The sequence below is a fragment of the Nothoprocta perdicaria genome, unplaced genomic scaffold (genome assembly GCF_003342845.1).
Source record: "Nothoprocta perdicaria isolate Ctin4 unplaced genomic scaffold, notPer1 scaffold_118, whole genome shotgun sequence".
NCBI lineage: Eukaryota > Metazoa > Chordata > Aves > Tinamiformes > Tinamidae > Nothoprocta > Nothoprocta perdicaria.
Window position 1 is genome coordinate 312,286 of NW_020454294.1, and position 23,858 is coordinate 336,143.

At 38.4% G+C, this 23,858-nt stretch overlaps 2 protein-coding genes across 6 annotated transcripts in view; one reads left to right on the top strand and one right to left on the bottom strand.

Moving 5' to 3' along the window:
* Positions 1–580: 580 nt before the first annotated feature.
* On the bottom strand, positions 581–6,810 carry TIMM9 (translocase of inner mitochondrial membrane 9). Of its 5 annotated transcripts, none has more exons than XM_026053759.1 (4): positions 6,754–6,810; positions 2,902–2,970; positions 2,617–2,712; positions 581–934 (listed from the first exon to the last, which is right to left on the bottom strand). In XM_026053759.1, exons 2-4 carry the CDS (start codon positions 2,938–2,940, stop codon positions 800–802), a joined length of 270 nt encoding a protein of 89 aa, XP_025909544.1. In that variant the 5' UTR covers positions 2,941–2,970; positions 6,754–6,810; the 3' UTR covers positions 581–799. The 5 variants fall into 5 exon arrangements, with proteins under 5 accessions (XP_025909544.1, XP_025909546.1, XP_025909542.1 ...); XM_026053761.1 differs by having other exon boundaries at positions 6,720–6,772; XM_026053757.1 differs by lacking the exon at positions 6,754–6,810 and adding an exon at positions 6,530–6,600.
* Positions 6,811–8,307: 1,497 nt separating this feature from the next.
* The window catches only part of KIAA0586 (KIAA0586 ortholog), a 56,597-nt gene continuing 41,046 nt past the window's right edge, over positions 8,308–23,858 (top strand). The window contains exons 1-15 of the mRNA XM_026053756.1: positions 8,308–8,380; positions 9,019–9,082; positions 10,067–10,133; positions 10,765–10,942; positions 11,489–11,722; positions 12,332–12,500; positions 12,948–13,115; positions 13,646–13,766; positions 14,623–14,767; positions 15,208–15,249; positions 16,012–16,235; positions 17,225–17,297; positions 17,611–17,859; positions 18,304–18,478; positions 23,205–23,393. Of these exons, the coding sequence (XP_025909541.1) occupies positions 8,363–8,380; positions 9,019–9,082; positions 10,067–10,133; positions 10,765–10,942; positions 11,489–11,722; positions 12,332–12,500; positions 12,948–13,115; positions 13,646–13,766; positions 14,623–14,767; positions 15,208–15,249; positions 16,012–16,235; positions 17,225–17,297; positions 17,611–17,859; positions 18,304–18,478; positions 23,205–23,393 (2,116 nt within the window). The 5' untranslated portion in view covers positions 8,308–8,362. The remainder of the gene's footprint in view (positions 8,381–9,018; positions 9,083–10,066; positions 10,134–10,764; positions 10,943–11,488; positions 11,723–12,331; positions 12,501–12,947; positions 13,116–13,645; positions 13,767–14,622; positions 14,768–15,207; positions 15,250–16,011; positions 16,236–17,224; positions 17,298–17,610; positions 17,860–18,303; positions 18,479–23,204; positions 23,394–23,858) is intronic.

Sequence of the window (23,858 nt, forward strand, 5' to 3'; positions counted from 1 at the left end):
TTCTTTTTTTCTGATGACATTCCCCTATGACATTTCGCATGAGCTCAAAGCTTCAGTTGCAGCTGAACCTCAGTTCAGTTCCGTGGGTGGCAAGGATGCACTCACCTCCGCTGTGAATGACTTGGTGAAGCAGGAGCCAGATCTGATGYGGGAGGAACAAGCAGCGGGGCTGCCTTCCCCAGACCTGAACTTATAGCAGCTGCCTCCTGTCACCCTTCTCGCTGCTGTTGTCACTGCTGCGCAGCACTGCAGGAGACCCAGAAGGAACACAAGGAGCTGAGAAAGCAGCTGATGGGGAAATAACTGAAACTCTTCCTAAATGAAGAGAAATGACCCATTCATACGGCCCCAGAGATGCTGAAACAAAGTCACTGAATTTGGTCTCTGAGTACCTTGACGCAGCAATGAACAAATAGAAGTTTGCACCAGGTGAGGACGAATGAGGCTTAGTTCTTCACTCTCAAGCTGTGTCCTAAAAATGAATCTTTGGAAAGAACATACAAACACTTGTATAGTTCTCATTTATTTCACTTGAGTTAAATAAAAAAAGTGTCAAGACATTTATGTATTTTCATTACACTTTTTTTTTTTTTTGTGTCCTCACCAGGACCTCAGAACCAGACTGCACTTCAGCCCCCATAACTCCTTGGGTAACTCTTCACGGTTTCCATCTTCCAAGCAGCATCTGTAACTCCCTTCTGAGCTGCTGGACACACATCCCGAAAGCTGAAAATCCAAAATGTGTTCTTGTCCAGTGAACATTGGCACTGCTTAAAAAGTCTGAACAGAGCACTCTTGTCTAACGCGGCTGGGCAAGCAATCCTGCTTTAGCTGCCAGAGCTTCGTTCTGCTGAATGTGGTACTCTTGAAATCGCATGGAGATCCTTTGTGTCATCTTCAAATACTTCTGTAGGCAGTGTTCTGAGCAGGTTATCTGCAGGGAAAGGGAGCAGAAGGCTGCAAATAGGCATTATAAACTCTAAARGTATGACCCAGAATATAATCCTATATGATGAGGTGACTGTCTCATGTTTTGTGCTTAGCCTAATTGTACAAAGCAATGGAAAACCTTAATTTCTGAGGAACCTGAGGTGTCTTTTTATAYTCACTCTCATAAAAAACTATTCATGGAAAAGAAGGTCTTAAAACCAGCATGTATTGCCATTTCATCCTTGGTCTCCTCCCACAAAAWACATGAAGTAAAAAAAAAAGCATTTTATTATTCAATAAATACTAACACYATTAAACTAGCTTCCATTTCCTCAAGTTACCTTTACAAACACCTACTACTTTTGACAGCCAGACATGGTCTACTGTCTGCTTGCTCCATTTACCCCTCTTCCGACCTAAGAACTCTGCCCATCCTGCTGTGCCTGTTGGGTTAACAAAGCAACCAGAAAATCCTGGGAAGTTCTACCACCCAGCTGGGCAGGCGGAGAAATACCTGGGCCTCCATCATAGGCTGCACTGGATTGGAAATTTAAGAAATTTAAGAGTAGATAAAAGTTATTAGAGCCATTTCTAAGCTACAATTCTGCCTATCGGCTATTCTACAGCATGGTTCCAAAGCTAGCTATTGCTATTACCATAAAGTTTCCAGATAGACACAGAAGAAAGAAAACCACTTTGCATGATTACTAGAAAACCAGGAATTGCTTTGATTCCTCTTAGCACTAAGGAATGTGAAAAGTAGAGGGACTGAAAGTAAACAAGGCAAAACCCCTGCAACTAACTGCTCCTCTGCTCCCCCTGTTCTCTCCCTGACCTGGCATCAGCTGCAGCAAAACCTGTTAAGCAGGAGGCGAGTCTGACTGGGAAGCAAAATCTGGTGAATTTTGGAACCATCTCAAGTGGCTTCTCCGGGAGGGTGCGGTATTCACAGCACAGAGCCTTGGGAAGTCTGGACTTGCAACGGAGACTGTTGCAAGGAAATAGGGCAGAAGCTGTTCTTACAAGTGTGGAATCTCACAGGAGATTCCTAGAGATATCTGTCTTAGTTATGTAGTAAGAAACTACAACTTTAAACAGGAATTTAGGTATTTCCATACCAGATCAGACCAGTGGTCCCTCTAATCCAGAATCTTGTTTCCAGCAGTGGCCAGAGCCGGATGCTTTGCAAAAAGCCTGAACCCATATTTTTAAAGAAATTAAAGTAACATTTAAAGTAGCAAAAGACAGAAGTACAATACTCTACTGAAAATCAGTGGACAGAAACACGTAACGAAAAGAAGACAARGACCAAAACCTCAAGAGGCCCATACTTTGTAACTGGTGACTTAAGATATGAAAAGCATGGGGAGGGAGGGGAGATTTAGAATGCTTTTGTTTGTTTGTTTGTGGCAAGCAGACTGTTTGGATCCAAAAATTCTATTATCACCTTTTGACATTTGCAGAATTGCAAAACAGATGAGCAATTTCCCTTTCTTCCTCTAATTCACTTTGTCTCTCACTTGGAAGCTTCATAGTGAACACACATGATCTACTTGAGATTGCTCCCTAGCTTTTTAACTAACTGAAAGTTTAAAAACTTCCAAAGTCACTTGATGAAATGAAATTTAAGTGCTATACAGCTATTCTATGACAGGGAAATCAAAAGCACAGGAAACAATTACGTACCTCTTCTGGTTTCACTTCTCTGCTTGTGAAATCCTTCACGCAATCCAGGAAGCAGTTTTCTGTGAGTTTATTGTATGTTCCCAGAAACTCTTTGAACTAAAAACACAAAGTGAAATCAATATATAAAAACTCTACATTTTTTTTTATTCCTGCATTGCTGCATATACCACCCAGTGAAACCAGGATCTAGGGAAGGAAAAATCTTAGGGAAGGAAAAATCCTCTATGTCTTTTAGTCTAGGGGACATGGTCTTCAAAGCCATCATCTGTGTATACAGCATCTTACCTGCTTAATCTGATCAGATTCCGATATTTGTCCAGCCATATTCTACTGTCTCCGGTTCAGTTGCCTATTCTGAAGGTTAAAAAAAGGCACAAAAAACATATATATTAACTACATTTTATAGCGGAATGGAACTGACATATTCTTTAATGTGTTTAAAAGCAACTTTGTTAGCAATCCCTCAAACTATCCACTTGAAGAAATTTATTAATTTGAAACATATGCAGATAACAGAGCACTTAGACACCTCCTGCCCAGATCTACCTGTAAACTGCCAGGCATTTATCATTGCTTTTAGGCATTTCAAGCAGATAAAATGACTATAAAAGGAGAGAAAAAAAAAAAAGAAAGAAGCATTTTATAAATCCGTTTAAAGGTATAAAATAAAATTGAAGGAAAAAAAAAGGAAGCAAGCAATAACATTCTCTAGCCTTCTAGTTACAGTGACTTTGGCAATCAACTGAAACAACAATAAGAAAAAAAAAAAAAAGTGTAAAACAGCAATTTTGAAAAGCTGAAGCATTATATAACCCAGCCTGGATGACCAAGAAAGCTAGGTAGCTGCTTTCTCAAAATGTGTTTAAAAATCTAGAGGAAACTAACTGCTGGTCTAGTGAATTAAATGTCATAAAGGAATGAGAATATCCTTAAAGGCAGAGAAAAAAAAAAAAAAAAAGACAAAGAAAAGGAACAAGCAGCCAGAAATCCAAGAAATTAAGCTAGTGCCTTAAAGAAATCCAATGCAGCAAAACAAGTTAAGACCTGAGGAGTAAACCAGAAGGCTTCTGACAGGAATGCTGAGAGCTGCTCTTCCTTTCCCCTTAATTTACGTTTTAGCCAAGCCCTATCACAGATAGTAACCCCATTTAATATTACACATGTGAAAGAAGAGATTCTAKCCCTTTCAATCACATCAACTTGTAAAAGAAAGATCAGCATTGGAGAGTAATCACTTTACAAAAAGCGACTCATAATTCTCACATTACGCTTTTGTCAGATTTTGAGCRAGATATTTATCTTTTAGAAAGCTCAGGAAACTATTCCAGCCTCATGGTGGTGTGCAGAGCATTAGCAAGTAACAGGAACAAAAAATAGTAATGGTTTTTACAGCAGAAGGAAATAAAGACACTAAAACTGCCCCTTAAAATTGCACTTAATGGCTATAAATAAGTCCAGGTAGGGGATGTAAAGAGCACATATGATTTTATGCATAAGATGCCTTCCTACCCCTTGATCAAGAATTCCTTATGGATACACAGATCACACAGCTCACTGCTTAAGGGAGAACTACATTCTGGGGGTTGCTCTGAGGAAATAAGGTGTAAGTCAGGCTAATATCAGCCTGACTTATAAAATAAGTGAACACTGGCGGCTGGGACAACAGCTGGGAAAATGGATGGCAGTGCCACTCTCATTCCTCACCCTGTTACAAGAAAAGCCAGCGACAATTCTACAAAGCCAGTTCAAACAAATGATTAAACAGTGTTAAAATCCACAAGGAATAAAAAACATTTTTGTCTTCTCGCAAGTATGAAAAGCTAAAAGAATCAACTCCCAGCAGTGCTGTTTGGTCACATACAGTGTTTTGTTTCATGGTTTTTCTTTATCACAAATCTGATTTTTYGTTCTTCTGCCACTAGTTTGCCAAGTTTAAAATTGCAGATTTATAGAACCAGTTTCACAGAGCTTTTGCACCTGCACTTGGGAAATAGCTCCAATCAAACCAGCCCAGTGGCACTATCAGATTGTAAGTGCCTGCAACAATTCCTGAGGCACTAGCTCCTCCCCGGGGGATGTACATTTTCCATACAGAAGGCTGTGAAATTACATGGCTCTATCACATATTTCCAGTAGCTACAAATCATCCCCAGTTGGCCTTAACTTCTAAAGTAAGCTAGTTGAGCATCCCCAGAAATGTGCAAATCCACTGCATTCTTAAAGCATGCTAAAAACAGATATTTTGAGTGCATTTTTTTTTGTCCTCCTTCCCTCAGCCTGTGAAATAAGAGAAAATAAGAAAAAGGGTAGAAGAACCCCTTACTTGGCTGACACCTGCACTATATGATGACAGAGCTTCAAATGCAGCAGCTCACACAACTCCAGCAGGTTCAAGCCTCAGCTGGACACAGCTTCAATTCTATTTTTCTCAGCCACAGTTGTAAGTTGCAATGCAATTACAATATAATTTGAAAGCTGGGCATTGCCTTTTTTAATGCAAGTCTCACTAAAGGAAGCAGAAAGTTCCAAATAAAGCTCAGCAGCAGCGAGGGCTGCGGMTGTTTGTGTGAGAATGGGCTGCATATGCTAGATCTCCAGGATTATCATTACTGTCCCCTTGGGCAGCTGCCTCCTTCTTATCKCTACAGAACAGCTGCAAGTTCCTACAGGTGAAACGTGCTCTGTAAATTGCAGGGAGGAAGTTCTCTTCAGTGAGGAAGTTCTTTTCACTGATGTAAAAAACATTAGTACCTATTACCTAATCTTAAGCTTGTGGTGTCTTTTCCCAYAAAAGCTAAGTTTTTTTTTTTTCTCCTCTCTGCACGAAGCCAAGGATGTTTTACACCTCCTGTCTCTGGAAGGGAGTGGAGGGGAAAACACACCACCCAAGTACTTCTGCACATGTGTGCCAGGAACAGAGAAGAAAAAGAAATGTGTTAAGATACAATAGCCATAGCTTGTAAAAAATTAGGGTTTTTTTTGGCACTAGTAGTAGGGATTTGCTAAGCTAGAACTTGATTAACCTCATATTAAAAACAAACAAACAAAAGAACAGCTCAACATTTGAAGCATTCTTTTACTGAAGTTAATTAAACTGCAAATATATGGGAAAGCAGCAGGCAGCTAAGCAGAACACCTAGAATTCAGGGCAAGGTGCAGGCAATAACCCCCTCGAGACGGGAAGTTCAGCACAGGTAGCACACAGTCCTGCTCTCGCCACGCGGCCGCCCTGCGCCCTCTCCTGGCTGCAAGGCTGARGGGAGCTCGTGAGACCCTCGAATCGGGTCGGACTGCTCTCCTTTGGACTGTACATTTGTGAGTACAAAGCTTCTCTTCCCAGGCCACAAGCTTACGCTAGTGGTTAGAGGAGAAAAAGATGAGTTAAAAAGTGACTTGGTAATAAAATGTGCTGGGAACGACTGGTTATGCTTTGTTATTTCAYGTTTGTGGGTTACACTGCTCTGGAGAAAAAAAATAATGGTAGAAAGGCCCACAAATGCCACAGAGGCCCTAGKAAGTTTGAAATGAGAGAACCTGAGAGTTTCTGGATAGACACACACAAGGAGGCATTCTACCTTGGGAGAATGCACATACTTTCTTTTTCCTATTAAAGTTACATCAGGCCTGGCCAACACTTGCGACCTCCTGAGGCCAAAGCCTGAGCCGCAGTGGCTGAAGGGGAGGACACTCCACTGCAGCTCTGTCTCCTTCTTTCTTTACCCCATCCTTCAGGTCCTGCCTTCAAGGGCACCTTGAGCCTCCTTGCTCGGGTCCAGCCCAGCAGAAGAGCGACACACACCAGGCCTGTGCCTCTCTGCCTCATCCCAAGTTACTCTGCACCCCGCGTTAAAGGGATTTGGGGGCAGAAATCTCGGATTTGAGCACAGCACCTTCTAGGCCTAACAGCGCGCACCTGCCCGCTGCTGGGAAAGGCTCCTTCGTCCAGCGAGACGTTCCCGGGGCCCTTCTCCCCTCCTCCCCGCGCCTGCAGCGAGCGGCCCGCCCTGAGCTGCTGCTCTCGGAGGCCGCGGGGCTGGAGGGCCGCGGGGCCCCCTCGCTGGTGCCGCCGCGCGACCGTTGGGCGACCGTTGGGCGACCGTTACCTCACGCTCTCACCCGCTCCGCGCCGCAACCTGCCTTGGCCACGCCGGGACCCTGCAGACAACTACGCGACCTTCAACCCCCGCCGATTCGCCACCCGACCCCCTTCACTTGCCACCGCCGGCTGCTCGGCGAATCAGCACGTGTAGAGACGCGCGATAGGTTTACTTTCCTAAGCGAGAGCAGCGCTTTAAAGCGCCCCCGYGCTCTTTTTTCCCGCCCGGACGCCGTTGAGGAGCGGACCGGGTGTTGTTATGGCAGCGGGCGACCCGGAGCGGTGCGAACCGGGCCGCGCGTGGGGCCGGGCGGCGGGAGCCCCTTCCCGGGGCTGGGCGGGCGGTGGGAGGCCTTTCCCCTCCTGCAGGCCGCGCGCTACGGGCGCGACTCCGCGGGGCCGCTGCCCGTAGCGCGCGGCCTGCAGGAGGGGTAGACCTGCTGCCCCCCATGGGATGTGGGGTAGACCTGCTGCCCCCCCTCGGGATGTGGGGTAGACCTGCTGCCCCCCTCGGGATGTGGGGTAGACCTGCTGCCCCTCTCGGATGTGGGGTAGACCTGCTGCCCCTCTCGGATGTGGGGTAGACCTGCTGCCCCGCTCGGGATGACGGGTAGACCTGCTGCCCCTCCTCTTAATGAGGGGTAGACCTGCTGCACTTCCCCGCGTCTTTCATCATAATTTGCAGCATTGCGGGCGACTTGTCCTCTGGCAGTTCAGGACCATTGATAAATGGCTATTTATTCATTGTCAAGCAGGTATTTTTTTATAACAGCACCGTTTCTAAACTCTGTTGCCAGGTTTAAATGCTGAGGCCTGTGTTTTGGGGCCCTCATGGAGGAGGACGATTCCAGCATTAGCCAGGATTCGCTGGCTAGTTTTACGGCTGGCGATGTGCTCATTCACTCCACCAGCCTCCACAAGCAGCAGCACCTTGAAGGCCCGGCGGGAGTTCAGAAAGTCAAGATTTCTGTAAAGAAGCTCCGTGAAGTTATCCCTCCCTGCCAAGCCTCTGATGCAGCCCTGGCTAGAGATGAAGCCTCACAAATTCCTCCAGCCTTGCCAGCAAACAGGGCGTTATCTGGTAGTTTAACTGAACCTTCCCCCTGCAGTACTGCCCCAGGTATGTGCTATTCAGATCAGATTTGAGGCAAAACCATTGTGTGTTGCTTTCAATCATGCATTAGTTATACAACTTAGGAAGTTACCTTTCTATTCTGATATCAAATATGTAAGCAATTTTGCAGAACTTTGTTTTCCAAGTTCCCCCTAATAGTGTATATACCTTTGTTCTCCATGTAGAAAATGACTTGGGGAGGGTCCAGAGGTCATGGACTAGATCAGCAGAAATCCACTCTTCAGAGTTCTTGGAGGGAGTTTTGAGTGTGTGTTTGTTTGTTTTATCAGAGGGTCAAACAACTTTAAGACATTATTTTCCTAACATTTGTGAGGATCAGACTGATGGTTGCTGTTATTTATGTTGTGAAGGTCATTATATTCAGATTTTCAAAGATACGCAGAGAGGAAAGATTAAGTTAGGCAAGGTACACTGCATCTGCCTTACAAATAATTAAAATTGCTTTTATTTTAGGAGTCCAGACTACTGAAGGACATCCAGAACATCAGCTTTCATTTGAAAATTCTACAGAAGCTATGTTTTTATCACAAATGGTAAGAAAATTTGCTTTCTGCAATCCTAGACCAAGAGAAACATGTTTGTCTCAGGAAATTACACTGTCAACTTTTGTAGAAGAGTATCAAATTGTTTCACTCTAGTAGTCAGMTGAGTATTTGGCTCTGCTCCTGCAAAATAACCATGAAGATACGTGCTTTTATGAGTTGCTCCAAGTGTGATATAGCCTTTGRTTGTATGTGGATTCCTGTTTAAGGAAATTTGTCTCTGTCTCTTCAGTTCTGTGGTCGCTGGCCTATCTGTTTAATTTGGCAGGTGTGAGTGATGCTGGATTCTCTGAGGGTAGTTACATCTATTAACTTTAATGTGTGTGATTTTGCTTCTTTGGCTGTAAATGAGGAAAATATAYTTCTTAATCAGTATTTGGAACTCATATTTTGAACATGTATTGTGATTTTTAGTTTATGTTCCCAAATATCATGTTAGTTCTTGACTAGAAAGTCTAGATAATTCTGCAGTAGAGATAAGTCTTAGCATGTCTTATTGTAAAACCTTGTGTTACTACAGTGGGGAGATGCTTACACTTGTGTTTTCAGGAATTCTATCTGCTTCTGAAATTTTGGCTACTGATACCAAAGGCTTTGACATTTGTTTTTCTGTTTTTCTTGTTCTGAAGGATTATCCTAAAGAAGTTGCAGTACAAGTTCCTTCACTGTCGGAAGTGAGTAGGAGACATGAAAGTAAGACACATTTATGTACTGTTGTGGTCATTTTTCTCCTTAAGAAAACTGTTTCATTGCAGAAAGACCTGTGATTTCTGTTTTGCGTCTTTTTTTCTTCAATATGGAAAATCACTGAAAATGATGTTCATGTCTGTGAAGCAAGAAATTTTGGGTTCATTTTTCTGAAAGGCAGGGTGCTCCTTTGGCTATATTTTTTTCTGAAGTGGATAATAACAGTACAAATAAATTCTTTCTGCAAGCAACCTACAGCAAAAAAAGTACATTTTTAACCTTAGGAATGCAGGCAATCACATCTATCATTTTCAATCAAATTTGGCAGACGTGAAGAGCTTTTAAGGAAAATAGTTTTCTGCAACTTTCTTGAAAATCTGTGACTGGTTAGAGAAAAGGGAACACAATTTAACATCCTCCCATTTAAGAGGAATTTTCTTTCCTCTTAGCTGCTGTCTCTGTGATGGCTGATCAGCATATGGGTACTAACTGCATTAGCAGTGGTGAAACTGAATCCTCCACAGTTTCCATTCTCATCTCTGCCCATTGAATAGTGGATACAGGAGGGACTACCAACTTTTTATTTTTTTCAAATTAGAATTTGCAGAATTTTTGAATGGGCTCCSTAAGTTGCAGTTATTATTTCTATAGCAGCTTTTCTCAAATTTTCTGAGGATAAAATACAGTCGTTGTCCTAATTGGAGGATAAAAGAATGCATTCTGTTTGTAATAACACTCAGTATTAGATGAAGTTGTATAAACTGGTTGTCTTATTTTAAAGGCTGCTCATTGTTTTATTTAAAAGTCTTCTGATTTGTGAAAGAAACAATTTGATACTTGCAGTAGAAGATGTCTTTTTGGGCAACAGTGGTTTTTTTTTTCTTTTTTCTTTTGTAGTGAAATTTTACATCTTATTGAAATCACATTTCAACCTCTAAATTAAGATTGAATGTCAACCTGACAGAGCGTATTTGATATCCTTCCCCACAGATGATGTGTTCATTTCTCAGTATGCTGCTGGCCAGAAAGAGGCTTTGCGAGTGGCATTAAAACAAAAGTAAGTGCATGTTGTTGATGTTCTCAGCTAATCTACTTTTGTACATCTGCTAGATACTTCTACAGTTTCTTCCAAAAACTGGTAAGGTGAAAATCTTATTGTCATCTGTGATTGATCTTTCACTATCTATGAGTGTGTTTTCAATTTATTTTATCAGTAAAATTTATTGGAATATCTTATTTGTTCTGCACATTTTTAAACTAGAAGAATTAATGATTTTATGATACAAAATTTAGTCAGGATTTGCTCTGATAAGTTATTTGTTGCCAAACACATGTATGATCTTTTTAAAGACCAATAAAGAGGTATGCAACGTATCCACAGGCTGCAAATCTTGGAAAAACTTGCAAATCTAAAGTGATATAGTAGCATTTTGGTAGTGATACAATGAACTTTGCAAAAACCAACTTGTAATCGTACTCTTTGTTACGATTGCATTCACTGTCTGGAAATGCCTTTTATATTAGAAAGTAATAYAGAAATAACACTAGAAATGTAGCTTTCAGAAATCTCTGTTATCATACTAAAAAATGAAAGTTTGTTTGAAAAGGTGATACAAGTGGGAAATCATTTTCTTGGATGTGATTTGAACTAAAGAGTGATATTTACAAAAGCTTTTTTGTATTTGTAGAACCCAAAATAATCCTGGACTTAAGGAGGTGAAGGTACAGCTCTTAGGAAAATCCCCCACAGAAAAACAGGAAAGTGTTGGTCAAAACACTGGCTCAGCGAACAGGGAAGTTGATTCCACTACAACCATTGCAGCAGCAACTGCAGCTGCCATTGCTACTACGGCTCCACTTTTTAAAGTGAGTGATCTGCCTCTTTATATGAGTCGWTAGTGATAATTTAGTTTTGGTCACTTAAAATCACGTGTGGTTTAAGCAAAGAGATAAACTAGTGTTGCATCTTCTGACTGAACTTGAGAAGAGACTATTCAGTTCCATGTGGAAAAAATAACGCATCTGATTCTGAAAGATTTCTGCAGAGCACGAGTTTCTAAATGGCATTTCAAAAAGATGGGATCAGTTGTCTCCTGGTAATTTGTTTAAATATAGCATTAATTTACCGGCTTCTGCAAACAAACTGGAAATTTTGTGCTGGCTTAAACCAGAGGTTCTTATTTCAAATAGAATGTTTCCACTAATGAATGTGTCTACTAACTTTTGCTGTTAGTGATTAAATAACTTACTGACCATTACACTAGAGAGAACTGATTTGCATTTGTCTCGGTGGGGTTTGACTGGTCATAGACCAGAACATCCAATTTGTCTTTTAGTAGAGCTTCATAATATTGCCAAGCCTTTTGCTTTCTTTCACCCACCCCTTTTATTTATTTACTGATTGCTCTCCAGGTTCAAAATGATTTGGAAGCCAAAGTTAGCACAGTTTCAGCATTAATTGATAAACTACAGGAGACAGATAAACAGCTACAACGTGTGGCTGAACAGCAAACAAATATGAAAACTCAAAATGAGAAGCTGCACTGTCATGAGCGAGTCAGCGAGCTTGAAAAACAAATGAATTCTTTCCTTGCACAGAGGATCGAGCATTTGGAAAAGTTACAGCAGCAACAAATGAATATTCAGGTATCTACTTACAGAAGCCTTTTGCTTAATAGTTTCTATTTCTCCATATTAACATAGTATTTCTTGTTAATTTTGGTATGTCAGTATGCTCAAGATGAACTTTCAAATCTCTTATTCTCAATAGTTAAATTAAAAGAAAATCAGTGTATATATATATATATTCAGCACTTTTTTCTTAGTTTTGGAGGAAAAGAATCATGTGGTGCTCACTACATGAACATAGAACTTCCTTGGGAAAAGCTAGATTTCTAGTTTTGTCACAGATTTCTGTTGTTCTCTCCTCCCTCTAATCATTTTTTGTCCATAGAAAGAACATACAAAAACTGTGAGAGAACTTAATTTCCGCTAAGAAATTATTTATTTTTTGGTAATTCAAAAAAATTCAAATCAACTATCACTTAATCTTTCTGACAAAAAAAAAAAWGTATTCTTTGTCTTTGTAGTACTTTTTTAAGAAAGGAGCAATATTATGTGTAAATGACTCACTTTCTATCAAGTAGCATATCAGAATCTGACTAATAGGATTTTTACAGCATGTATTAGTTCGTGCTTAGCTTTGCTTGGGGTATTAAAGCATATACCAAAATAATTTGTAACCGGATCTTTTAGTCTCATCTCATTAGCTCTGCAGTCAGCAGGAGTGGCTTACAGCAGCTTCACGTGCCTTCTTCCAGTCTCATAACAAAACAATTTGAGAAGCCAGAACAGCATTTGCTTCATCAGCCCGTACCTTCGTGTCAGATGGATTCATTTCCTGCTGGTGGTCCACCTGCCCAAGGTGCAAACAAATTTAAACATCTTATTTTCAGTTCTRGTTCTACATTACTACTCTGATGTATTAAAATTAACGTGCATTAAACCTTCATGTGTAGTAGTAAACATTCCTGTTTTCTAATAGGCTATGTGTACCACTTATCTTGAAAATATGCAAGTTTAGGTTAAACCAATAGTTTCTTCTTTGCGGACTACATCGTCTGCACCAATTTGATTCCACTTGAGAGACTGAGACTTCTAGAACAAACCCTCTTTTTTTTCCTTCATTGTATAATCAACTCACTGTAGACATTTCTTCCTATCTGTTTTTGTATTTGTTTTGTAATGTTTGCATTTCTGTAAGAATTTCATAGTATTGACATTTTTTTCCTAGATTTTTTTCTGTGAAAAATATTCATAACTTTTACATAACTTAAAAATTATATTTTAATGGATTTTTTTCCCTCTGAAGCATATTCAAGTGAATTTCAAAACTATGGGCTTCATACACAGAAGTCTCCCCTAAAGACACCAGTTCCTCGGAGGTGTGCCCCAGAACCTGTATCAAAAAATGTGAAAATTTCCAAGAGAGAAAACCCTATAATGGAAAAGGAAAATATTCCCAAACCCACATATGACGGTATTTTGATTTTCTGTTCTCCAGAGCCTAGTTTTACTCTGTCTGGCCTTCAGTTCTTCTGAGCCTCTGTCTTGTCTGAAATTATGCACATAAGAGCAGATTTTTGTGAAGTGTTTGGGAAAGGTTAGTTATGGAGACAATTGGATTACTCTAACTGTAGACTTTGACACTAATGGTTTAGTCTATAGACTCTCTAAACAGAATTTCTCACTTTGATTTTAAGGTTAGAAAATGGAATGACCAYTCATTGTTTAGGGAAAATTACAGGCAAAATGTTTCTTTGGCTCAGCTAATTAGTATCCCAGTTTCATTCATCATCTTTCTTTCTTAGTCAGATCAATCATAATACGATAAGTAGAGGAGAACATTTTAGTAAGACTTATCCTTAGTCAAGTAAATTTGTGTGCGTGTGTGTGTGTAAGCTTATTTTGGTGAATATCATGCAATTGTGAAGTATCTAGGAAGGAGAAAACATGTTAAATATATTAAACAAGCTTAACAGTAAGTGTAACTTTCTTTTTCCTCTTTAGGTGGCGGAAAACTTCTTGAGCATATTTTGAATTCTCAAGAAACTCCACTGAGGCAAATTGAGTCTTCTGAGAATGCAACATCAAACAACAATAAAATGAATTGGCATTCCAAGACAGACAGGTAAATGCCATGTAACCATTCAAAAATCACAGAAYCTGTGATTCTGTGAACTGAGGCAGATCTTTTCTTTTAAAGATCTTTATTCCATTACTTGATGGAGTAAAAAGAGTCACTGATGTGGACCCTGATAAGGAAAATATTAGTGCACGTAGGGTTTTCTATGGTACTTTTGCATTTCTATCATTCTCAAAGTTAATAAGGCCAATTGTTAAGACCAGCAGATAACAACCTGCTGTTCCCAGAAGTTGGTGGGAATTGCTTGCAGTGCTCTCCTTTTCTGCTGAACATATTTATTCTGTTGGAGCTGCTTGGAAAGTCATGTAAGGAAGTGASCTCTACAAGTATTGTGTGAGTTGGGGGCTACCTCATTTAAAACACTAGTGCAATATAAGCTGCCTGCTTATAGACCTTTATGGAAACATTTTGTTGGGAAGGAGCAGCATCAACCTATCAATTTCTGAGCTTTAGGTTAGAAAACATTTTTAGCCATCCACTCTTAAGCATAGTTTTCTACAGCTGATAATTTGATAATTTCATCAATGTAACTTAAAAAAGCTACAGATGCAGTGTCTTATGATAGTAGGCATAAAATATTAATTTATATTAATTTAAAACATTTTCAAGTTTAAATGTCGCTTTATTACATCTGAATTTTATAGTTTAATCCTTGAAAGCACAAGAATACAGCTAAAGGTATAAAATGGTAAACAGAGAAAACCTAGTAACCTGTCTGTAACCTCAAATAGAAAACCAAATTTGGTTTTGGCACATATTCAAGTGCTCAACATAGAGTGATTCTTTTGATCCACTTGAGGAGGCATGAGATTTTTAATAAAGGGCATTTTTTTCCTCTCAGACCTACTGCTTTGCATACAGACTCATTCCCTGCTTTTGAAAACTCCTTCCRAAATTCCAATTCTATTGAGAAAACAGTGAAAAAAGCAGATGACCTACTTCAAGATCTTGGCCAACTGAGAAGAGAAATGCACAACATGCTGCAGGTAAAGACTGTGTTATCAGGATGCTATGAAACCTTAAGAATTTTAATATTGGTAGCAGCTGGATGTGGTACTGATATTACTGACACTGTGCCCTGTGCTCTAGGTGTCCCTGCTTGAGCAGGGAGGTGGGAGTAGATGATCTCGAGAGGTCCCTTCTGACCTCAGCCATTCTGTGATTCTGTGTAATATCATTTAGAATGTTGCCCCTGCTTTAACTTATGTAAACAGGCTGACAGTTGTGTACAATAGCTTGAAATACTGCAGTCTTACTGTAGTGAAATACTGCAGCTGGATATGGAACAGAAGGTGGTGCTGTAAATCCAAAAGAAGTGAGCACTGAGGTTCACTAGGTCAAAACAAATTCATTCTATCCAGTTAGTGATCTAATATATCATCACCTGCCTTTGGATAAGTTTCAAAGCCCTGTTTGTCTTTTTTAGGAAGCAAATTCATGGAAGTTGGACATGGACAATCTTATTAAGGTATAATGTGAATTACGTACWTTTTTTTATAGTGGAAAACTAGAACTGTTTGAATATTCTTGCAATGAGATAACACTATTATAAGTATTGCACCCCTGTAATATTTTGAAAAAGTTGATGTTGTATTTAGAATAAGTTAATCAAAATAAGATTTAACTTGTTCTTTGACTTGCCTTTTTCAATGTTGGTGAATGATCCTGAAGGAAGTCTAATACAGAGGTTGGGCAGCAAGCTAACTCCTCAAATATGCATTGTGAGGACTGCCAGTAGAGTTGCTGCTGAGTGCTCTAGATGTAATTGGCAGGTCTATGCCATTTTAAGATTGTATTGAACATATCTGCATTTTTTATGCTTTTACCAAATTTTTAGGTATCTTGCTGAGCGAATATTTGTCCAAATGTTTCATCTGAAAATGAACCCTACATAGAATTCAGAATGGGGGAGGATTTTGTTTTTCTTTACATACATGTATCAGTTATTTTGCTTTGTTTCTAGGAAGCCCCAAAGCTTCTGTTTTAGGGACTTTGGGATTTCACCGGGAGTGTGAAACCCATAGTTGTTATAGCTGCTTATTTTCTGTCCCAAGGGAAAATTGTTGTTATTATATTGTTGTATTATGTGTATATATTTGTTATGAAGATATAGTGATAACTTTGTATGTTGAGTCTGAAGCTATTAGTAGACTAACAGTAATTCTTATCAATGTGTAGAAAATTAKATGGTTGTAATGTTTGAAAGCTAACTCTTCTGCTTCAATTTTAGTCCAAAAAACCTACTGTTGCACCTGATCTTTCCGAACATCAACTCCTTAAACCATCCATCCTTCATAAAGTTAAAGCACCAAAGTCTATGCTGCAAGATGCTGAGAGGATTTTGAGAGGAGTTCAGAACAACAAAAAAGTCCTTGAGGAGAACTTGGAAGCCATTATTCGTGCAAAAGACGGGGATGCCATGTATACTCTTATTAATGCCTTGACTACAAACAGGTTAGACCTGATTATTCAATGTTTTAGATTTAAAAAAAAAAAAATGTTGTATGTGCTCATTACCTCTCTTACAGTTGTTTCAATTCCATGTATTTCAGAACTGCTTCTGTTCCCTGAAGAGAGATGTATTGCTTATGCTTAGCAATCAGAGATGATTCTCTTAAATTTCAAATATTCTCGAATCTCCAAATGTGATTTTAATTCTTTTTGCTCTCTTTTTGCTCTCTCCATCTTTTTTTTATAGGTGACTGTTACTTCTTGGTAACTGTGGTGTCTGGTACTTCTGAGGTGTCATATTAGGTGTCTGCTGCTTCTGATCTGTGCCCCAGACCTTGAATCTAAATTGTGAAATTCGCATCAGAACAAACACTTCTCTCGTGACAAGGAGGCACACAGCATTTTTGTATGCAGACTGTCATAAATTGAAAAAATGAGGAGTGCTTTCAGCATTCCGAGTGGAAAGAATTTCCTTAACAGGCTTTATAAATGTTTTAGTATTAATCATCCTGAAAAAAAAATCTTGGCTTTTAAATTTACTTCTGCTTGGTTAGTTGAGTTAAATTCGCCTTTTAAAATTGCAGTTATGGTATCCTAGTTAAAACTAACCTGAGAATTTAAAAAATTTTTGTTTTCCTCCTGACAAATATTATTCTCTTCATGCTTAAAAAAAAAAAAAAAAAATCAGGCATCAATTCTTGATCAAAATAGGAACTAACATGCGTGCCACTTGTTTAAATAAGTTTATAACAATGTTAGTAGATAGAAGCAGGGAAGCTTTTGCAGGTGGCACTTTTGTAAAAAGAAAACTACGTTTGGGAAACTAGGATAAGATGTGCTCAGTGGCTTCTCGAGGTTCATAATCTTATTTCCTTTTTGCTCTGGGTTTTTTTGCAGTTCCTACAGATTTCCATGGAAAAAGTACTACTCTTCCAGGAACAAATCTGTGCAATTTAAGTATTGCCCTAAAATAACCCTTTCTTCTGTTTCAGTGATATGTTAGAGGAGGTTCGTATCAGAAAGACTGTGGATGAGTGGATTAAGGCAATCAGCCTAGAAATCCAGGTATGGCCAAAAAAAAAAAGTTCAGAATACTTGCATTTGATTTTTCACCCYAGCATGTTAAAATATAGAGATAATGTGATTCTTTCTCAACCTCAAAACATGAGGAGACTGCTTTTTATTACTATTATGTAATTTGCCCATAGTAGAATGTTTACCTCTATTTTTAAGAGTTCTGTTGCTTAATGAAAGTCACTTGGTCTCTGCTGCTAGCTAACGTGAGAAACAGGCGATTTCTCTGAACTTCAGAGTTATCCATGGAGTTCTGATAGCCTGAAAGATAAAAATCTCCATTTATTACATGTTTTATTTTCAGACCGAATTGGCAAGAAATGATTCTGAACAAGTGAAATGTGATCAAAAGGCTCCACGGATCAAGAGAACCCAGCACACCAAGGCTATGAAGGACAATAAAGAAATTAAAGCAAAAACTCAAAAAATCCAAGGTTTCTCAACACAGAAGTCTTCATCTGCAACTAGGCCACTGAAAGCAGAAGATAACATAAGAAAACAGACATTAAGAACTTATTCTGAACACTTGCAAAAGAAAGAAAAAAAGGCAGAGGTGGGTTCCAAGGCAATTGTTTTTCTTTTTTTGATAATGACTGCAGGATCTTAAATTGTGATGCTTCTATGTGTAACTGTAATAACTTTAAATGACAGTGAGATAGCTCTGTCTTGTAGACTTCTATTGTCAGATTGTCCTTTTCTTCATGTGTCCTTGTCTTCACGTGCTGTAATTACCTAAGCTAAGGCTATAATAATGCAATATTCATTGCCATCTTATAATTTCATCTCACAGCACTAGGTTTTCATCCATCTGTTGCTGAGCTTCTTGACATGCATACGTGTTTACATGCAACACATACTATTCATTGCAGAACTTGTTAATCTTAAATTCTTCTTGAGACATTGCTACAGATTAAAATGGAAAAAGCGGGTCCAAAGTAATAGCATGTTTAACTCCTCACATGTGGAAAAGTTGTAAACCATTTTTCTTATGTGGCAGGGCCTTATGAATGGAAGTGCAGTGGAACAAGATGAGGAGTATTTGTGCCAAGTTTATGGGAAACCAGTTTACCAGGGCCATCGTAGTACGCTTAAAAAAGCACCGTATCTGAGATTCAACTCTCCTTCTCCCAAGTCTAAACCTCCAAGACCTAAAGTGATAGAACGTGTTAGAGGTAAGTAACTTTTGATGTRAATAACCTTTTTTCACAGACTTTTCTATTATGAATTACTTGTATAAATTAAAATATTCATTTGTAGTTTACCAGCTCTTCAGTGCAATGGTTAAGCAACTCCTGTGGGTTTAAGAGATACTCTTTTCAAATATAATAATTATGCGCAACAAATATAATAAGTTTTACACAATTGAATTGCTAGAAGTAGCAGCATGAGCACCTGGAAGCTGAGCGTGCTAGAAAGTTAACTTGGCTTTTGGTAACTGTTGCTGATGTGTGTTCTTCAGGTCAGGTTTATCCAGTCATGTCAGTTAAGCAATTGATTCATATGGAGTAAAGGAGTCTATTAGGAACTGAAAAATTAGAGAATGCTGATATTACTTTTGTCACCTTTAAGGTGTGAATTGAAAAATGAAAATTGAAATTGAAGGGTGGGAAGACTACATCCATTAACTTGAAAGTATTGAAAGAGTGTTAATCAAAATGCATTGGTTCAGTTCACTAAATGCAGGTAACTTCTTTTGGCAGACTAGTCAGGCTTAAATCCAGAGCACAACTTTTTTTTCTTTTGTTAATATTTCTAACAGTTAATTAAATAATCTTTCTTTACTGCCGCAGGTAAAGTATTAAAATTAAAACGCAATATTTTCAAACCTACAAATGTGTTCTTTTTTTTTAAAAAAAAAAAGTATGTTTATCTTGCATTAGTAGAAAATAATGTTCGAATTTGTGAAATAGTTCCATTCATTGGGACTTGTATTAATGAATTTGTAATGTCACATGTAGTAATAAATATATATAAAAGTATGCTATATAAATATAATTTATATATATATACATTTATATATATATTTTTATATATACATATATATATACACATATATACATATGTATATACATATACATATATACATATATATATATATATATTTATATATATACATATATATGTATGAAAGAGATAAATGGTATGAAGTGAAATCTTGACTAATTCAGAACACAGAAAATAATTTATTTCACCCTGTCAGTAGTGATAAGTGTTTAAAAGGGTTGTTTGAAAGGCAAATAAAGAAAAAGGCACGTGTGCAAAAAGAGGATATCAGCAGACATGCACCACTTAGCCTCACATATTTATGTGAAATATGGGAATTCAGACACCATTAAAATATGCACTCATATCTTTCTTTATGGGACTTGACTGCAAAAACATTTCTTGTTCACAGATATTCTCCATTTTAAAAATGAACATTAAGGAATAGACCAATTCAGTGTTTTCTRGGTGTATATGCTAGAGGCATATACAGTAGAGGATTATATTTGAAACAGTTTTGAAGAGGATTGTGAATTCTTATTTTTCTGTTTCAGGACTTTTTCCTCTAAATTTTCATGTAATTTTCCTAGTTTTCATGTTAATTTTTGCTGAGCCCTTCACAAATCATTAACAGAATATTTGTAATTGTGTATTATAATTCTGTCAGTTTTAATTGGATCTGTTTCTATTTCCTACTTTTTTTTCTGAAACGCACTGTCCATAACATAAAAATGAAGATTAATCACTAGTAGAGCTGATAGAAGAACTCATTTGAGGGATTATAAAGAGATTTAAAGGACACTTCTACTAATAACTAAATACGCAGCCTGTACTGAAGGATGAAGATGATTCAAAGAAAATTCCAAAGTGGTTGTACCCTGTTATTTTTCATTATGATTGGCACTATGGGAAGACTGTCCTTTCCTTCCCAAAACTGTGTGGAAAAAGAGCTCACTTAACATGGTAGTTGCCTTCGYTGAAAGCTATTTTTAGTGTTGGAACAAAGTAAATGACTTTAAGCAGATGCTAAGAGCGATGCTTCCATGCTGCACATGCCTCTTGGGAAGGCAGAGTTGTTACCTGTTGTGAAAGATGCTGTTATAGCAGAACAGGACAAATAATAAAACTAGAAACAGATCTGAATTATTGTCAGGGTATAAAGAAAATGAAGTAAAGTTTATGAAGTGCATTTAAAAGCAGCAGGTTCTTTAAAAAAAAAAAAAAATCTTGCTTGTTTTACACATGTTTCTTTCCTTGCTTTTCCCTTCATGGATTTGCACCCACAGATTTATCCTTTGTGGCCTTGATGCGTCAGGTGATAAATGCTTTATAATTGTTGGAAGGAGTTTGCCTTGAGCTTGGCTTGAAAAACCAGACTTATTAAAATGACTTTTTTTCCCCCTTAGAGCAGACCATTTGAGCTAGTTTTAAATTAGTGTTAGAGTAGGGGTGTTTGTTTAAGACTGCAGTGGCCATCTGGAGAGTCTGTTTTCAGTCGTTTTATAACTTTTTCAACCATTTTCTTTGCAAATAAACTAGTGACTAACGCCTGAGTTCTTTCAGGGAGTTGTAAAAAAAATATATATATAAATCCAGCTATTCACACTTGTAAGAGCATGTCTTAAAAAAAAATAAAGTGTTTTCTTGCATGATTTTGACTGCAAATATATGTAAAACACCAGCTTTCTTAAACTAAGGTTAATCAAATGCCCAATTTCTGCCCAATGAAAATAAACTTTGGGGAGTGGGGGGTAAGTTTAAGCAATTAAAATGAAGTACTGTTTGTACAGTACTTAATCACTTTTACTGTGAGAACCTTGTTTTTGCAACATAGTGGTGTTGCAGATATCTTGCCAAATTCTGCTTTTACTCAAAAGTTCAGGGCAAGGGGGGTACTATTAAATCATGTAGCTCAAACTCTTGTAAATCACAGGCCACTAAACTGTAACTGTTTACTGTGTTGATGAGTCCAGGAGTTTGTCTTTGCCTGAAGAATAATTTGTCTGGCTAGCTTATGCCTTGCAGAAAGGCATGTACTCATCACTTAAAGACATCAGGCTTCTTCCYGGGGCTACATATCTTAGTTGAAAAGTTCAAAAGTGAACCTAATGGTTTATATTTAGGAGCTGGCTTATAGAGTGTTTCACTTTGGTTTACAGCTCCTTTGGTTACTAGGTAACTTTCTTAACAAGATTAAAAAGCTCTTAATGGCCAAGCTATTTTAGTATTTACAGAGATTCACAGCTAGAGCTGAGTGTAGTGTTGTCACATGTGGAAGTCTTTACTCCGTTTCACTGCTCTCCTCTTAAGACATTGGACACTGCTCCCTTTTGACCACGGTGTTCTCATTGTGTTGCTTATCCAGCATGATCTTAAAACCTTTTCTCAGAGACTCTGTTCTCTGTATGTTGTTCTTCATTCTCAAATAGAAGTTATGACTGGCTCTTTTTTTTTCCTTTCTTTCCTCTAGGTTTATAACCCATAATTTGCATGCACTAAATGCTGCTTCCTGAGTGGATTGGCATACTACCCTGTCTGTATTGTTATATGCCTCATTATCAATCTATATTATCCCTAATTTTTATCATTGTTAACTTTTATTTTTCACTTATGAAACTGCAAGTGTGAACAGAACTAATATATTAAATGTCCATGAATAAATGAAGGGGGTGATTAGAAAGAGCCCCTCTCCCTAAGATGGCATTTTTCAGCTGTGGGGAAGGCACTGAGTTGTTACCCATGTGATCCTATCCAGGTTCATTTCCCTAACACCTACAAAATAGCAGTAGAAGCACCTCAATTTGATGATTCACAATTGTCAGCCCCTTTGGGGAACCTCTCATACAGTTTTTATCCATTTAGATAAAGGTTAATAATTTTCCTTAAATCATATGTGGAGTATAAGATGCGATCTGTCATGAAGACGTCTTGTGGATCAAGCTGAGATTGCTTTGAGAACGTTGCCTGGATTTAAGTTCTACAGCTTAATGTGCCCTTAATATCTATTATTATCAAAGACTATAAGTTGAGTAAGGACTTTAATGCTTGTACAACAAGCTGTGCAAAATTGAAACAAATGTTCTTCTTTGCTTCAGGCAGAAAAGACACTGCTACATGCAGATTAGTTTTGAGTGGCTCTTTGAGAAAGTATTTTCAAAATTAGACCCTAAAAAATTCAGTGCTTCCTTGATGTAAAAGTTTTCCCTGCAGTACTGAGTACATAGGCCTTTGCATTTTATCCCCTCTTCTTTTCTTTCATAAATACCAACAAGATACCCTATTCACTTGTGCAGTTGTTTTCATTTACCTGTATTGACTGCTTATTTTCAAACACTGTGGAAAAAGAGAATAATGGTTTTCCATGATGAGGCTGGTACTATGAAGGAAAGCTATTCTGACCGAGGTGCTGTCAGTTCAACAGCTGCCTGGCTCGGGCAGGTCTGTGTTTGGTGTTAGTGTGACTTTGATTTTGGTGCTGAGCTAGGTTCTGCATTTCACATGAAGGTGAAAAATCTCCTTATTATCCTGCCTGTCGTATTAAGTTTCCTTATTTCAGTCATTCACTTGGCAAAATATATAAATAAATTGTTAGGAATTTGGTGGTGTTTTTCTGTTCTACTGCACCTTTCAAGTTAGCCGGTTACCATTCATTTGCCCTTTCATTTTTATGCASTTATTTGTATGCTGATACACACGTGTATGTACACCCACACACAAATATATAATTTCAACTTCTTCTGTCACAAGTGAGAAATGCAACTTGCCACTTTTAAATTCCTTCCKCCCTGCATGTCTTAATTCCTCCATCCCACAGCAGAAATTCATAATTTTCAATCTAACAGCTCATTTGGAGACTGAGATTGCTGTGTTTGTATGTGCGCTGATGATGTGTGATTTATTTCTCTCTTGTTTCAGGTACAAAGGTAAAGTCAGCAAGAACACAAACATGTTCTCACACAGAGAAGGTGATAACCAGCCCTAAGAAGCAGCATCCTTTACCTGCACCTGCCCAAGAGAAGCAGTATCTCTTCAGTCCAAGTAAAGACCTGCCTGCTGACTGCGGACCACTGGAGGGACACCTGATTCCTATGGCTATTCCCCTAGGTAGGAGCAAATTTTCTGTGGGATCTACAACRTTAATACCTGCTCCTTGAGGGACCTGCAGTAGAACTTGTGTATCAGTGACATTTTTGGGAAAGTTTAATTGTTATGCTGCTCTTTAAAGAAAATGGTTATACAGGATGAAGAGCCTCGAATTAAAATATGACAAGTTCTATACCAACCATAATAATATTTTGAATGTAGTTAAAAGTGTGAGGAAGTGAAAGAGGTAACTTTCTAGCAAGGATGGTAATGCAGTTATTCTTGTTTTCGACAGCAGGTGTCACTGTCATCAAACTAAACTGCTTCAGAATTGCTTCTGGACTTGAAAAATGTCAATGTTTCAAATCTTTATTCGGAAAATATTAAGTTTACCTGGTGAAATACTAGCCTCTAGTGTAATAGGTAGTAGAGGACTTTTTAATTTGCTCTCTGACTGCACAAGAGACCTCAGTCTGTCCTGTGTGA

Coding starts and splice junctions, on each gene's coding strand:
- TIMM9 (XM_026053759.1), bottom strand. CDS start 2,940: ATGGCTGGACAAATATCGGAATCTGATCAGATTAAGCAG. Junction 2,713..2,901: donor AATCTGATCAGATTAAGCAG/GTAAGATGCTGT, acceptor TTGTGTTTTTAG/TTCAAAGAGTTTCTGGGAAC. Junction 935..2,616: donor GAGAAGTGAAACCAGAAGAG/GTACGTAATTGT, acceptor CTTTCCCTGCAG/ATAACCTGCTCAGAACACTG.